At 31.4% G+C, this 17,921-nt stretch overlaps 1 protein-coding gene across 2 annotated transcripts; it reads left to right on the forward strand.

The window, feature by feature from the left end:
- The first annotated feature begins 241 nt into the window (after positions 1 to 241).
- LOC139482311 (RNA-binding protein 1-like) lies at positions 242 to 17,699 on the forward strand. Of its 2 annotated transcripts, XR_011654826.1 has the most exons (7): positions 242 to 323; positions 2,363 to 2,582; positions 3,341 to 3,508; positions 7,478 to 7,748; positions 9,445 to 9,513; positions 10,347 to 10,394; positions 16,429 to 17,699. XR_011654826.1 is itself a non-coding variant. In XM_071266115.1 (6 exons), the coding sequence occupies exons 2-6, from the start codon at positions 2,368 to 2,370 to the stop codon at positions 16,439 to 16,441; spliced, it is 513 nt and encodes a 170-aa protein (XP_071122216.1). In that variant the 5' UTR covers positions 242 to 323; positions 2,363 to 2,367; the 3' UTR covers positions 16,442 to 17,699. The 2 variants fall into 2 exon arrangements, 1 of the variants encoding a protein (XP_071122216.1); XM_071266115.1 differs by lacking the exon at positions 7,478 to 7,748.
- The last annotated feature ends 222 nt before the right edge of the window (positions 17,700 to 17,921 follow it).

The raw sequence follows: 17,921 nt of genomic DNA on the forward strand, positions 1-17,921 counted from the left end.
TCTTTCATTGGTGATCTTTTTGTATTGGATTTCGTAAAATGTGCGATATCTAATTCATCTTTCAGTGGTGGTCGGCTAGGTTTTTGTTCTGGATGTTATAATTACCCAGATCAAGGATTTGTATACTCTAGTTCTATTTATATTAGAGTTACGTTTAGAAAAAAAATAATTCATTGATATTAGTACTTTTCATGGATTTTTTCATATCTCTATGTTTTCAATCAGCGATTTCCGTAATTTGAACGTTTCCGCTAACGTCTTTCTTCCGTTGTTTAACATTGTGTCGACTCTTTGCAGGTCAAGGTCGCAACAGAATATATCAGGTGTGAGATTCCCACGAATAATTTTGCCAAAAACACAAAAATAACAAATCTTTCTGCATACAAGTAACCAAAATTAAAAAATACATTTACTTTAAACACAAAGCTAATATTTTTTAATGATCAAATGCACGAAATGGTTCAATTATTGGGAATCCGATCGACTGCCTTTTCAGTGTTGGATTCAAGATGGCACGCATACTTAATTTACTTATATATTGTTCTTCGTGTAATTAAAATGAAAAGTCTAATGAAAGCTTTTGTCAAATTATTGATACAAATAACTTGCACACACAAATTGATAACACCTGAAGAAAAAAAAATTATATATACATGTAATGGGTGGCTGCTCTGAAGGGGTCTCATTGGGGGATCTGATCCCGAATCCCGCTTACTATTTTGTCAGATTCCTGTATCTCACTTACACTCTGTATGTAAGTAATTTTCATTTTTTGTAATTTCCTGTGTCCCAATAGACTTCATATCCCGTTTTCACAGCACAATAATTTGGCTTTCATGTGTCACGTTTACAAAAAATAGGCCATCCCGCAACACGCTTACAAAAAATCCGCCATCCTGCAACACGCTTACAAAATATCCTGCATCCTGCAACACGCTTACAAAAAATCTGCCATTCCCCAACACGCTTAGACCCCAATAAGACCCACTTTGAACAGTGCTTGCTGGCACCCTTTGTGTGGTATCTCTTGCATTTAGAACTACATTTTAAGTGCACCCTTAACATAGATTTAAAGGCTCTGTATGTTATTGATAGGAATTCAATTAAATATCCTTGGTTGCGTAAAAACTTATCAAACATAATTACAACATTCTATGTTCCACTACAGTCTCGTCTGGTAAGCATCTGATAATCCCACCATTTACTTCCTTGTGCGCATCCTCTGAAAATATTTCGTCTGCTATATTACTTTAACCTTTTGAAGAGAACTAAAGTAAAAAATCAAAGGGAGAAAATGCAATTTTAAAAACTGAAAAGCCAAAATATTAAAAAAATCTTAAAGATCCTGCTGTATCATCATGATCATTGATAAATATATATGGAAAAGTTTGACACAAGATTCCTGTTTTTATATGTTTTTTTTTAAACTAAAAGTCACATTTATTGACTGAAACAAAATTTTGGTTTATTAAATAACTATATATTGCACAGACTTTAAACCCATTGACATGGAAGATGTTGTCAACTGCATTTCAGAATACTGAATGATGGCAAGAAAATACTTTTAACTGTGACAATGACATTTTTATCTTCTTCTATAATCTTATTTTTTTACTTTTCTTTATTTTGCTGTCCTTAAAGTAATATATTTTTTTTACATTATTGGTTTACATTTCTATTTCATCAATTGCTTTATCAAATTGACTTGATTTTTTTTATTTCAATAGTTCAATTTTCCAAGTTGTGAAGCAGATAATTCATGACAATTTACATATAATCATTAATTGCCCCCGATCATGCTGATATTAATTTTATTAGTGTCCATGTGTCAGTCATCATAAAATGTTGGTTCCAGAAATATCACATGCATCCTTATTGTGATGCCTGATGAAATAGTCAAGAAGCTCTCAAGAGCCTGAGTCCCTCACCTGTATTGAAAAGCAAAAATAATCATTGATGAAAGATTTAAGCAAAAATTAACAGGTGAGCGACTAAGGCTGGGAAAGTAAAACTATTGAAAAACAGAATTTATTTGGTCTTACAAACATGTTAACATGGTTAAAGACAATATTATTATGATGCCTGTTATCATAATTTCAACTTCAGAAATATGTTATTTATTTCTTGTATGCAAGTTCCTTGATTTAATTAAACAGTTGTCTACCTTTTTCACAATTACATCAAAAGTGTCTTACGCGTGCTTTTCATTGCTAGTTAAAAATTTGGTGATAACAGTATGGTCAACTGCTATGGTATTCTAGTTTTGAAAAGTAATGAAAGAAATTGGCAACAGGAGAATGGTGAATATATATATACCCTAAACGAAACAAGTGACATATTTTTATTGCTTTATTTGTTGTAGTTACCATGGCGGCAAGAGCAACAAAGGACTGGCGTCTGGACTGTAAAGTATATATTGGTGACTTAGGTTATGGTGCTGCCAAACAAGAAATAGAAGATGTGTTCCAGAGATATGGACCTCTAAGAAATGTATGGGTGGCTAGAAACCCTCCAGGATTTGCTTTTGTTGAATTTCAAGATCCCCGGGATGCTGAAGATGCTACAAAGGCTCTTGATGGCACGTAAGTATTGGACCACTTGAAATCAAGATGGCACGAAAAAAAACAGTTTGCACTTTAGTATTGGACCACTAATGACTAATTAATGTGCATTTAAGAACATGTATTGGACCACTTTATTGGCACATTAATATTGGACCACTTTAGAATGTGTTGGCAGATATTGGATGATTTGTTTTTTGCTCAACCATTTGAGCAGAAGTGGTTCTTACAGTTTTGATTGGCATTGATTGAATCTTCTGGTAGAAATTGTTTGATTGATAATTATTGGTGATTGGATTGTTAAAGTTGATTTAAATTAGATACGTTAATTTGTATGTTAAAATGAATGCAGGAAATACTGTATGTACAGTAGTTTTCTTTGAAATGTTCACTAATATAAATTAATAAATGTTTTTATAGATTATAATTATAAAAAAGAACGCTCATATTGACAAAAAAATTTGAAAAAGATGACATTATGAGTGCCTTAATTATTAGATGGGTAGTGTTATTGAAAAGAAGTTGTGGTATAAATGTATGATTGTCAATGAGACAACTCACAACAAGCCAAGGGACCAAATGACACAGGAATTAACAACTATAGGTCACTGTATGGCTGTCAACAATGAGCAAAGCCCATACCGCATAGTCAGCTTTAAAAGACTCCTAAATGTCAAATGTAAAACAAAGAAAAAACTTACGGCCTTATTTATGTACATAGGAATGAATGAAAAACAAATATGTGACACTTAGTCAGGCTTATTGACTTTATTTTACAGGAGAGTAAATGGTAGAAGAGTGCAAGTAGAAATGTCATCAGGAAAGTCACGATGGGGTAAAGATGGTCCTCCTAAACGTGGTGGAGGATACAGAGATGACTGGAGACAAGGTGGTAGTAGAGGTGGAGGTAGAGGAGGTGGTTATAGTGGTGGAAGAGGTCGTTCAAGGTAGATTACTCCAGACAAATGTCATTGTATTCCTTAATTGATACAATAACAGAAAATTCTGACACAAATGTACATGTAGGCTAGACTTTATTTTAAGGATATTTTTTTATGAAATCAACTAAAAAACAATACTATTTGACACACCTCATCACAATGTTTAGATATCCTGCTGGGCTAAATGAATGCATGCCGCTAAAATGTTGATGTAAAAGTGTTACAAGTATCCAAACCAAACATTAAAATATATTTGTTAAAAAAATTATGTTAATCTAATTAAGACCTCTTATATGTGCGAGGGAAAAATTATGTTAATCTTAAGGTGGTACCCAACACTTTAACTAAAATTAATTTGGCTCGTTTAATTTTCTTAAAATTTTGACAAAGTATTTACTTTGTTTGACCCTTTGACAAAAATATAAAAATTTTAAAAATTTTGAAACCAACCATTTTATCAGAAAAATTACACTGGTTATATAGCAGTTTGATAAACACCAATTTTGATCATTGAGAAGCTTAATATTCCTTTTACAACACAACGTAATTAAAACATTTAGCTGACTGTACAGAGTTATCTCCCTGTAGTGTTAGGTACCACCTTAAGACCTGTTATATGTGCAGGGGAAAAATATGATGAAAGAAAAGGTTTAAAATAACGGAAGTAAGATAGTATGATAGTGTCTATTAAAGTTGGAAAGAAAATGTTATAGCAGGAAATCATTTTAAATTAACTGATGTGATGGTCTTAGTATACAACATTGGAATTATGAATATTAAATTATAAATTTACTTATAGAAATATTACATCAAGTATGCTTTTTCACTAAAATTTTGAAGGATTTAGGAAATTTATTGAAAAATGTTTGGTTTTTATACTATATATGTAAATGGTCAGGGTCTCCAATCGACATTCCTTATGTATTCAGTACTTAGAATTAACAAACATAGATAAAACAATAGTCTGTTTTAATGAATCATATATATATAGGATTGAAAATATTTGTATTTTAATTTGATTATCTTGTTAATTCTGAGTATGTGAAGCCTAAACCTTTTCAGATCAAAATAACATTTCAAAATTTTGTTCAACTTTTAAATACTCATATATGTTAGAACTGTTTCATATATTTTATGTTTCTTGTATCACAGTAATTCTATTACATGACTTCAAAGTGAATTATTTTTATGTTAGTTTTTATACGACCGCAAATTTTGAAAAAATTTTCGTCGTATATTGCTATCACGTTGGCGTCTGTGTCGTCGTTGTCGTCCGGCGTCCGAATACTTTTAGTTTTCGCACTCTAACTTTAGTAAAAGTGAATGGAAATCTATGAAATTTTAACACAAGGTTTATGACCACAAAAGGAAGGTTGGTATTGATTTTGGGAGTTTTGGTCCCAACATTTTAGGAATTAGGGGCCAAAAAGGGCCCAAATAAGCATTTTCTTGGTTTTCGCACTATAACTTTAGTTTAAGTTAATAGAAATCTATGAAATTTTGACACAAGGTTTATGACCACAAAAGAACGGTTGGGATTGATTTTGGGAGTTTTGGTCTCAACAGTTTAGGAATTAGGGGCCAAAAAAGGGCCCAAATAAGCATTATTCTTGGTTTTCGCACAATAACATTAGTTTAAGTAAATAGAAATCAATGAAATTTAAACACAATGTTAATGACTACAAAAGGAAGGTTGGTATTGATTTTGGGAGTTTAGGTCCCAACAGTTTAGGAATTAGGGGCCAAAAAGGGACCCAAATAAGCATTTTTCTTGGTTTTCGCACCATAACGTTAGTATAAGTAAATAGAAATCTATGAAATTTAAACACAAGGTTTATGACCATAAAAGAAAGGTTGGGTTTGATTTTGGGAGTTTTGGTCCCAACATAATAAGGGGCCCAAAGGGTCCAAAATTAAACTTTTGTTTGATTTCATCAAAATTGAATAATTGGGGTTCTTTGATATGCTGAATCTAACTGTCATGACTGTGTATGTAGATTCTTAACTTTTGGTCCCGTTTTCAAATTGGTCTACATTAAGGTTCAAAGGGTCCAAAATTAAACTTAGTTTGATTTTGACAAAAAATGAATCAGTTAGGTTCTTTGATATGCTGAATCAAAAAATGTACTTAGATTCTTGATTATTGGCCCAATTTTCAAGTTGGTCCAAATCGGGGTCCAAAATTAAACTTTGTTTGATTTCATCAAAAATTGAATAAATGGGGTTCTTTGATATACCAAATCTAACTGTGTATGTAGATTCTTCATTTTTGGTCCTGTTTTCAAATTGGTCTACACTAAAGTCCAAAGGGTCCAAAATTAAACTTAGTCTGATTTTAACAAAAATTGAAATCTTGAAGTTCTTTGATATGCTGAATCCAAAAATGTACTTAGATTTTTTATTATGGGCCCAGTTTTCAAGTTGGTCCAAATCAGGATCTAAAATTATTATATTAAGTTTTGTGCAATAGCAAGTCTTTTCAATTGCACAGTATTGCGCAATGGCAAGAAATATCTAATTGCACAATATTGTGAAATATCAATTTTTTTTTTAATTAGAGTTATCTTTCTTTGTCCAGAATAGTAAGCAAGAAATATCTAATTGCAAAATATTGTGCAATAGCAAGATTTTTTTTTAATTGGAGTTATCTTTCTTTGTCCAGAATCAACTTAAATCTTTGTTATATACAATATACAATGTATATTCACTTTTTACTACCAACTGATAAATTAAAATAATCTTTACCATTCAGTGATAACAAGCAGTTTTTTTACATCTTAATATTTTATGATGTATTTAAATGAGTAGTTATTGTTGCAAACTCCATTAGAAATTTTAATTGAGATTAGTTTTGGAATAAGGGAAAGGGGGATGTGATTAAAAAAATTGGGTTCAATTTTTCTCATTTGAAATTTCATAAATAAAAAAGAAAATTTCTTCAAACATTTTTTTGAGAGGATTAATATTCAACAGCATAGTGAATTGCTCTAAGAGAAACAAAAATTTTAAGTTCATTAGAACACATTCATTCTGTGTCAGAAACCTATGCTGTGTCAACTATTTAATCACAATCCAAATTTAGAGCTGAATCCAGCTTGAATGTTGTGTCCATACTTGCCCTAACCGTTCAGGGTTCAACCTCTTTGGTCGTATAAAGCTACGCCCTGCGGAGCATCTGGTTACAATTTTGTTTAATCTTTTAAAAGGCTTTAACAAATTTCACAATTAAATTGGATTTAATTTCTACAGAAGTTGATTCTTCAATTGCATTTCTTGAACAGGGGCAGTAACTCAACTTTTAGCCGCCAAACTGGTTTACTGTTAGTAAAACTCTTAAAACAAATATTTCTTATTAAGGCATAAACAGAAACTATTTTATATTTTGCAGCAACTGAAATTATCGTTATCTCCATTTTTTGATAAAAGTGGTCATTTGTCGGTTATCTATTCTTAATTTGAGCATCTTTCTCTACAATTTTTTTTCGAGTACACATAAAAAACGGTTCATTTCATACCCTTTTCAAGCAAATGCAGTAAAAACAGACTAACTGCTGCAATATTCAATTTATAAAATGATGTGTAGGTGTACATTTTATTTAAAGTTGAAGTATTTTCTTTATCGTACAAGTAGGACAAAGGCAGATAATTCAATGCAAATTTACGATTCTTGTTATCCCTGTTATGTTTTCTGATCTAAGTTAGCATTAGTTTAATTAATGAGTTATTAATCCAGTTTATTGAGTTACTTCCCCTGTTTAAAAAATAGGAATACTGAACCATCTAATTGAGCTTGTATGAATATTTTCCTATTTATGTAAAAAATCTGTATATGTAATATCTCTTCTTTCAGCACATTGATAAATTATAATATATTATTATGTTTAATGTTTTCTGACACCACTGTGCATGACTTCAATTGTGTAGAAATTTATATGTATTTTGTATTTATTAATATGATGACTGCACCCTTTACAGGGCCTCCCTCTTTGTCTTCAAACAAGTCATCAGGCATCACATCAAAAAACAACCTCCTCAGGTCTCAACGTTGACATCTAATCAACCGTAGCTCTGAGTCAACGCTATCAACAAGACCATGTAACAACTGACTCCTCAGCCAACGCTTTTTCAACAAGCACCTCTAATATCAACTCTCAGCTTCATCTCTTAAGCATGGGGTTAAACATCGACAAATTGTCACCTCATCTGACATAATCATCATGGAATAGGGTACCAGTTCATTTAAATTGTAATTTTTTCAGCAGAAGAAAGTTTTAGTGTGTTATGAAATCTAACAAAGTTAGACCTGTTTTGGTTGCCTTACTAACACTCATTTGCCATCTTAAATTAACTTGATGCAGAATCATTTGTTGACCCCGTGAACAAAATGGACAATATTTCAGCATGTTTGGTGAAAGATCATTGCAATATATCATTAAAATTTTAATAAATGTACATTTTAATTGAAAATTGTCAGTTTGTTAAAATAAAATAGGTCCATGTGCTAACATTAGAGATAAAATTTTTATAATTATATTTTTTGGGCAGGACAAAGATGTCTCTCAAAATTATATGTGGTATATAGGTCTGGGAGTCAGCATCCCAACATAGACAGTAGAATTAGATATAAAAATAAATTTACATATTTATGTTGAAGGTCATCTGTGAGCTTTCAGTTCTTAAATCCTTGTCCTTTATTCTCTGGTGTCTTATTGGCAATCATACCACATTTTTTTTTTAATTCACCAGTTGACACATTTTGTGAATGATTCAAAGATCTACCCAATTCTCAAAAACAAAAAGCTTTAAATTTATTACATTTGTAAGTACTTATATTAAAAATAGACTATATATACATGTAGCTAGTTTAATAAGATCTATATGCCAAATTAAAAAAAAAACCAACAAATGTCAAATGACACCTTATTTTGTAGCCTATTATATTTTGTCTATAACAATGTATCTGCATCGAGTTAATTTATGGCAGTCTCATTCTTATGTTTTTTTTAAAGTATTTTTCCAGTTCTTTTTGTTTGTTCTTAATTAATTGGTAGCTTGGGAAATGATTTTGTTTCACAGTTAGGCATATTCACGATACTGTCGATACATGAATGTGTCTAAAAATACAGGCAGTTGTACTGAAGTACATTTGCTGTAGGTGTTTCGGAGGAAAATTAGCAAGGTATCTGTTATCAAGATGATACTGATAATTATAGATAAATTCTGATATTCTATCTTTTATACATGCACATGAATTACATCTAATTTACTGTCTAATTAATACCCTTTTTGATTATTTTTTTAAGTTTAGTGATTCCTTAAAAATCCTTACATTGTATTACTGTTCAGTATAAGAATATTTTCTTTTTGATCATTTAAAAAGAATTAAGGATGTGCAGTAATATCAGGCAGAGTTAACCTGTAGGTAGAGGGTCAATAGATTTGCTTTTTCACAACTGTTGGTTAAGGGAAGTCCAACACGTCCACATAATAAGAGACAGAAGACATCAAAGGTGCCATTTTTCAATTGGAAAGTAACAGTATACATAGAAAGCTGTATACAAAATAATCTCCATTACCAATAATGTATACAAATGAAAATTAAATGTTCATGTCTAAAGGGAAAACAGAATTCAAACATCAAAATAAACTTGTGATTATACCATATATTTATATATATTTGTTATAAAATTAATTAAAGAATTTGTATATGGTAAACAGTAAAATGAAAACTCATTGACACATGGAAAAAATGACTTTCAAACTATACAATGCTATATTTGCAAAGTTGAATAATTATATGTTAAAAAAATACCTTTTAAAAAATATACCCTTTTAGTGGTAAGTGTTTTTTAGGGATAATAAAATGCTTTTTCATAAGGAAGCTTCCCCTACTAAATCTTGATGAATATAATGTATTGATGCCGTGTTTGATATTTTTTCAGGTCTCCTCCTCCAAGACGCAGGGACTCACCATCACCAAGGAGACGAGGACGAAGTGATAGTCGTAGCAGGTGGGTTTGATAATTATTCATGGGAATATTGTGAAATTTTACTAATCAGGAAATTCTCAGTTGCAAGTTGGTATCATGCTCCCCTCCAGTGCTTACATTCAAGCTTAAAACATCTGAAGAACAAGCAAAGCATCTTAAAAAGTATGTTGCTCTTTTCAGGCAAGGTTACAACAGTAAGATCAGAGGCTTAATGGGCTCTGAGTCTGAATAATGTATGCTGATATTGTTACATGTCTTCCTGTAAATTGTTACCTTGTGGACTAGCAAGTTAAGATTGCATGTCGTTTTTGTACAAAGAAGGCTTTATACTCCTATCACATCATTATGTTCACTTCTATGGATATACACTCAAATCTATCAGCAACCTGAACACAGGATAGTTGGTATATTACAAATCAGGAACTGAAAATTAAACCAGTAATCTTTCTCCAATAAAAACATGTCAGACAGCTACTGCTGATTTTATTTTTGTGGGATGCCAATTTTTGGATTTCACTGGAAAGATGAACCACAATATTAAATGTGAAACAATGAACTCATTTTCTATGCAGACCTTTGGCAAAACAACAAAATCAAATATTCACAAAAATCAATGAATCCATGTACAGTAAATGTAAACACACACTTAAATTATGTAACCTCTTCTGTGTTGTTGACATAGTTAAAGTATTTGTCTGTCTGGCAAAAAGCTTTCAAATTTGGTAGGATTATTCACATTATATTTCATCAAAAATAGTATAATAAATTTTGATTTGACATAATCTATTGAAACACAATTAGCTTGTAAGACAAAAGTACAAAAGCAGACTTCATATTGTTCTCTTTTTTTGTAGGTCAAATTCACCTTACAGAAGGAGGTCAAGGTCACCAGTGGACAGAAAGTAAGTGATATTTTGTAGGCTTCATGGAATAATGAAAATACGGAAAAGATTTAGTTCACATTACACATACACATGAAATATTAGAATAAGAAGATGTGCTATAATTTTCAATGAAACAACTTTGAACAACTTTGCACAAGAGGCCAAATGACACTGAAATTAACAACTATAGGTCACTGTACTGCCTTCAACAATGTGCAAAATTCATACATGTTTTTTTTTATTTGACCCTGTACATCTGTATGTACTTCTGTAAGTCCATCAATCCAATGAAATTTTCATCACTTTTTTTCACCAACAACTCTAGAATGACAAATTGGAAAAGGAGTAGGTCCAGTAAGACCCCTTTTTGGCCCCAAAATATAGCAGTTTTACAAAATTGTTAAAATGTAAACTTTAAGCTATATATTGAAAAGTAGAATGCTTCTGCTACATAAATACAGTACGCCCAGAGAGTTTGTAATCGCGAACTTTTATCACTGATTTCCGAGTGTAGCGGTGTGACACCGCGAATCACGGATTCTACTCCCAATTTCCTCCAAAGATTCTCTCCCAACACCGCGTGGCTGTTAATTGGTTTATTGCCCATCGGATGAACTGAAAATTAATGACGTGTGACAACATAATCGGATTAGCCAGATTTATTACCTTTGTACATTTAATCGATCTTGATTGCACCTGTGTGCTTTAAAATACGTTATTTAAATGTCCATTCATTGTCAGATAAAAGTGTGACATTTTTATTTAAAATAAGATAATTATTCTTGTATGTATATGCCCATGTCATTGTCATATTAAATAAAACGTAAAAACGTATAAAAATACGAATAAAACACTTATTTAGTATTTTCATTATAGTCCGTCCGATCAGGTCATAATTTTTGTTTTTTCAACAAAGTTTCAACAAAGATGATTTTACCACAATTAGAACCTTTTATGACCTACTCAGTGAATATCCGGTTCATTAATAGTTCAATATTATATAATTAATATCAACTGGCTTAAAACAAAATGTTGTTTTTACGGTAATTTGTCCAATCTAAATCAAACCCTAGAGTTAATTTATCGGACCAACAAGTGAACTCTGTTACTTTCAATTTATTTTGAAATGTAAAATATTATGTTTCACTACCTCGATAGATTACCGACTTGAAATATTTGAATTTAAAAAAGAAATTGTAAAGTGACAAATAGTTTTGTATGCAATGTGGCAGCCCTATGTTCATAAATACTGAGATAATTCCCCGCCCAGACACAACACAATAATCACAACCTTATTTAATTATATGAAGAAATAAAATCATGTGTTTTTTTATCTGTTATTGATCTTTTATTATTTAAAATAAAATTGGATTGGCGCAATCCGTATTTTACTGCTGTTAAAAGTCCTCAGCGAAATATAAAAAGAAGTATTTCAACAATTTATACTATAGAATATTAAAATGAAATTATATCGTACAAGAAAGAAATATGTAAAAAAAAATGTGGATCGGATTTTTACGATCGACACATTTTCACAGAGGATCTCTACCAACGCCCATCAGGAACTGAACGACATGCATCCTGTTTTCATCTACCATTAATGTATAGTGTTGACTATGGAAGTATAAATAATGTCCAGGTTTATGTCCTCTGTTGACTGAGAAACCTATAAATAAAAGGCTGATGTTCGTTTATTCAGAAAAGGAATAAAATTTAGAATCCGGTTAATCAATTGTAAAAGGACCTTCTAGAGCCTCAATCTTAACGCATACAAATGTCAATCATTACATGAATTTTCCCACGGTTATCCAGAAAGGTCACCTGAGTTTACTGTTACATGATACTATTTCCCGCCAAATAAAAATCTCGTGGACAAAATTGATTTCACTATTTTTAGCATTCAATATTGTGAGCGAAGTCAAGTTCAAGTTCAACCACGTACTGTTGATCACTGAGATGCGTGTCGTCTTCCCACGGCAATTAATTGTTTTAAAAATATTTAAAGATAACTGTTCTAAATACAACACAAAGGTTTACATTCATTGTGCGTAAATGAATATTATGCAACGACGAGTTGATGCAGCTATAGAAGTATTCCTGTTGTAGCCGAAATGTATTATATCCTAAAGTAATGCTAATCGTGAAGAGAAAATGCCGTAGACTTATTAAGCATAACGAATGGTGAATAGTATTTTCTTTTTTACTTGCATATACAAGTTTTAAGACACGTAATTTTCTTTAAACTCACTGCTCACATTTTATACCTTCAGCGTTAGTTTCCGTTTATTTTCACGCAAGTATGTCTCTTTTCGTAAGTTATATCAATTACCGATAAATAAAAAACGAGGTCATAATCAAGTATAATTTTTTTTTATAAAACTTTAATGCAATTGAAAGCATTAACAACAACGTTTTGGATTTTAAAACTTTTATTTTGTAATCGTAAAATGGAAATGGCGTAGAATTATTAGCATAACAGATAAGGAATAATATTTTCTTTTTTACTTGTAGTATAAAAAACTTTGAGACGTGTAATTTTTCTTTAAACTGCCCTCATTTATTCAGCGTTAGTCTCCGTTTATTGTTGCACAATTATATCTCTTTTAGTAAATAAAATATTTATTTACTGATAAAAAAAACGGAAGTCAAAATCAAATATAGTTGTTTAAAAACTTGATTAAAATGTACAGAGTAATTGAAAGAATTAACAACAACGTTTTGCTTTTTATTTTAATCTTTCATTTGTGTCAAGCAATCAGATATAACCTGATAATCAATAGACAGGAAATACAATTGTTTAATTACATTAGAAATCTCTCATACCTTGACTGTCGCGTGCCAGCATAGATCAGACGGATTAGGGCAATTAATTACCTGGTGTCACACCGCGTCACACCAGACTGGGAGAGATGTCGCTAATACAATAAACAAAAGGTAGCGGATTTACGCGGAAGTCGGAGGGAATACTCCCAAATTTCTCCGAGAATTTTGGGAGGGATGTCGGAGTTTCCTGGTGGTACACCAGGAAAAAAATATCGGAGTATGGAGTTTGGGATTACAAACTCCTTGGGCGTACTGTATTAGCTTATTTTGACAATACAATGCACATTTATTGGGTACTAGCATCTTTAAGTCATGCTAAATGATTGAAATCTTAACAATTTTAGCATTTTAGTTAAATTTTAGACGGTTTCTGTTGCATATGAAAGTGGCCGCATTTGTGTTCATTCTTAATATTGAAATGTAAGTTGTATTTGATGTTAATACATAACATAAATAAAGGTTGTCAGATGAACACGGATGCGGCCACTTTCATTTTTGGCAAAAACCATCTGAAAGGTGACATTTTTTGGCATATTTGATAGATTTTTCATTTTAAAGCTTGGATCAGAGCGTTTGTAATGACTGAATCAGTTAAAATCTTTCACATAAACTAATTGTATCAACTGAAATAGACACTTAAGTGTTTATAAAGTTTCCAAAATCTTTCGCCAGATGAACCTGAAATTCGAGGCCAAAATCGGCCCTTACTTACTCCTTTCAAAAGGTATCTTTCTTTCACAAATTCCAACAAAAATATGAATTAATTCAAGCATCAGAAAGTTATGGTACTACATGTGAAAATCTAACAGTTAAAGTTATGTAACTCTTGGAAAATAAAGTACATTTTTAGCTCACCTGGCCCGAAGGGCCAAGTGAGCTTTTCTCATCACTTGGCGTCCGTCGTCCGTCGTCGTCCGTCGTCGTCCGTCGTCGTTAACTTTTACAAAAATCTTCTCCTCTGAAACTACTGGGCCAAATCAAACCAAACTTGGCCACAATCATCATTGGGGTATCTAGTTTAAAAAATGTGTGGCGTGACCCGGTCAACCAACCAAGATGGCCGCCACGGCTAAAAATAGAACATAGGGGTAAAATGCAGTTTTTGGCTTATAACTCAAAAACCAAAGCATTTAGAGCAAATCTGACATGGGGTAAAACTGTTTATCAGGTCAAGATCTATCTGCCCTGAAATTTTCAGATGAATCGGTCAATCGGTTGTTGGGTTGCTGCCCCTGAATTGGTAATTTTGAAGAAATTTTGCTGTTTTTGGTTATTATCTTGAATATTATTATAGTTAGAGATAAACTGTAAACAGCAATAATGTGCAGCAAAGTAAGATCTACAAATAAGTCAACATGACCAAAATGGTCAGTTGACCCGTTTAGGAGTTATTGCCCTTTATAGTCAATTTTTAACCATTTTTCGTTAATTAAAGTAATCTTTTACAAAAATCTTCTCCTCTGAAACTACTTGGCCAAATTAATCCAAACTTGGCCACAATCATCTTTGGGGTATCTAGTTTAAAAAATGTGTGGCGTGACCTGGTCAACCAACCAAGATGGCCGCCACGGCTAAAAATAAAACAAAGGGGTAAAATGCAGTTTTTGGCTTATAACTCAAAAACCAAAGCATTTTGAGGAAATCTGACATGGGATAAAAATGTTTATCAGGTCAAGATCTATCTGCCCTAAAATTTTCAGATGAATCGGTCAATCGGTTGTTGGGTTGCTGCCCCTGAATTGGTAATTTTGAGGAAATTTTGCTGTTTTTGGTTATTATCTTGAATATTATTATAGATAGAGATAAACTGTAAACAGCAATAATGTTCAGCAAAGTAAGATCTACAAATAAGTCAACATGACCAAAATGGTCAGTTGACCCGTTTAGGAGTTATTGCCCTTTATAGTCAATTTTTAACCATTTTTCGTAAATTAAAGTAATCTTTTACAAAAATCTTCTCCTCTGAAACTACTTGGCCAAATTAATCCAAACTTGGCCACAATCATCTTTGGGGTATCTAGTTTAAAAAATGTGTGGCGTGACCTGGTCAACCAACCAAGATGGCCGCCACCGCTAAAAATAGAACATAGGGGTAAAATGCAGTTTTTGGCTTATAACTCAAAAACCAAAGCATTTTGAGGAAATCTGAAAGGGGATAAAAATGTTTATCAGGTCAAGAACTATCTGCCCTGAAATTTTCAGATGAATCGGTCAATCGGTTGTTGGGTTGCTGCCCCTGAATTGGTAATTTTGAAGAAATTTTGCTGTTTTTGGTTATTATCTTGAATATTATTATAGTTAGAGATAAACTGTAAACAGCAATAATGTTCAGCAAAGTAAGATCTACAAATAAGTCAACATGACCTAAATGGTCAATTGACCCCTTAAGGAGTTATTGCCCTTTATAGTCAATTTTTAACAATTTTCATTAATTTGGTAAATTTATGTAAATTTTTACCAAATATAGTTCTCTGTTACTAATGGGCAAAGTTCATGATAGATATAATTGTAAGAAGCAAAATCGTTCAGTAAAGTAAGAACTTCAAACACATCACCATCACCAAAATACAATTTTGTCATGAATCCATTTGTGTCCTTTGTTTAATATGCACATAGACCAAGGTGAGCGACACAGGCTCTTTAGAGCCTCTAGTTGTCATGTCTTGCAGTAGCTTTAGTATCAAATTACTAAAAAGTTCATATTGCTGTTGGAATAAGTGTATAGCACTGCTCAAAACATTATGGTACAAAATAAACATGGAATTTATAAAAAATTTGGATACATTTGATTCTGAAACAATACCCAGAATGCATTTGATTTTGAAACAATACCCAGGATACATTTGATTCTGAAACAATACCCAGAATGCATTTGATTCTGAAACAATACCCAGGATACATTTGATTCTGAAACATTACCCAGAATGCATTTGATTCTGAAACAAAAATAACTTGTTCAACATCAGATTGTTATGATATTACAATGACAACAAAAATTCCAAGCAAACCATACAATGTTGATGAAATATTTAACAACGTTTTTACAAATACAGGTCAAAACACAAAACATCGCAACAAAAAAATGCATATTATTATGTCTGGTACTCAGGAACAAACTACAGTTAATGACACAATGTAATTAAAACCTTTAGCTGATTTTACAGAGTTATCTCCCTGTAGTGTTAGGTACCACCTTAATGAGGGAATGATTTCTTTTATTTTATTTCAGGAAGGACTGGTGAATAACAAGATGACATGAACAGAAATATTGTTAGACGGTCAGCAGATACAAACAGATTGTTGTTATCATTTTAGTCAGGATGTCTGATATTTTAATGTTAGCATTTTAAATGGAATACGTAACATCAGATTTATTTTAATAAATGTATTTTTTTATGATTTGAATCTGTAAAGAGATAAATTTTTCTTATTTTTTATTAAAAAAAAAACAGTAAAAGAAATGAATTCATGCGAATTTGAGGAAGGAGTGCAATTCTTTTGTAAGCATGAACAGATTAGTGATTTTTTCTTTATACTTTCACAATACACAATATTTTTGTATTGAATGAAACTTTGTTCAATTCAGCCTTATAATGGGAGATAACTCATATAATTAATTTTACAAATTAAAATGTAGAATATATTCCTAGTTGTTGTATTATAGCAAATAAACAGAAAATATTGTGTCCCAATTTTTACTTTTAACTTTTTAAAATTATTTTATACAAACTAAAGTATCTTCTCATATTTAACTTCATAATCCAGAAAGCAAACATCTAATCATAAGAGTTTAGCCCTGGTATAACACCCTTGATTTGGGCTTTCTATTCATTGAGTTAATATACCAATACAAATTTAAATGTATTACAAACGACCATATTAGTTGTAACTCACTGGTCCATTTTTTAATTCAGAAATTTTAAGTATTATAGGCATTAAGTCAAATCAAAGTGATGTTTTTGAAATGAAAATAATGGGTTTGAAAAAATTCATAAATTGATATGGAATTTAGGTGGATCTCCATATTGTCAGATTGTATGTATGTTTTCTAAAAAACTAAAATTTTGTTAGGATATATATGTATCAGTCCAGACAAAATAGTTCTAATCACTTTTACTGGTCCACAATTATCACATTTCACAGGGTTTGACACACTTGATTTGTTTGTGCTTGTCTTTAAATTTATCAGAACTGTCATGTATTTCATTATTCAAAAACATTTATGTCTTACATATGAAATATAACTGATTCATATTATTTGTAAATATATATATTTATATGCAGCTAAATTATGTTTCGTTTCAATTTAAATCATGTAATCATTGTCATGATGAAGGTAAAATGTCTTGATTCAGTGAGGCTAAGGTAGAATTTTTCTTTTTGTTTTTTTGGGGGGTTGGAAAAAAATGTGTTGTAATACTTTTATAATTATGTACATAAGAGAACTTACATATTTGTCATGTGTTAAATACTGTTATAATAAAACAGATACTTGTGTAATATATGTTGTTTTCTTTCATGATGAATGAATAGCCATATATTGTTAAAAATGTACCCGAACTTCATGTTTATATTTTGGTGTACACACTGAAATTCATACTAACTTAATAACCGCCATACAATGCAGTCCTACTTATTGTTTTATGGTCATGTGAGCTTTTCTAATCACTTGGCGTCCATAATCTTTTGCACATTGTTGTCTGTTAACTTTAATAAAACTTC

This window comes from Mytilus edulis, chromosome 7, assembly GCF_963676685.1.
Source record: "Mytilus edulis chromosome 7, xbMytEdul2.2, whole genome shotgun sequence".
Lineage (NCBI taxonomy): Eukaryota > Metazoa > Mollusca > Bivalvia > Mytilida > Mytilidae > Mytilus > Mytilus edulis.

Excerpts from the sequence above, each read along its gene's own strand:
- LOC139482311 (XM_071266115.1), top strand. The coding sequence starts at position 2,368 with ATGGCGGCAAGAGCAACAAAGGACTGGCGTCTGGACTGTAAAGTATAT. Across the intron at positions 2,583-3,340 it reads ACAAAGGCTCTTGATGGCAC|GAGAGTAAATGGTAGAAGAG; the intron begins GTAAGTATTGGA and ends TTTATTTTACAG. Across the intron at positions 3,509-9,444 it reads GGTGGAAGAGGTCGTTCAAG|GTCTCCTCCTCCAAGACGCA; the intron begins GTAGATTACTCC and ends ATATTTTTTCAG.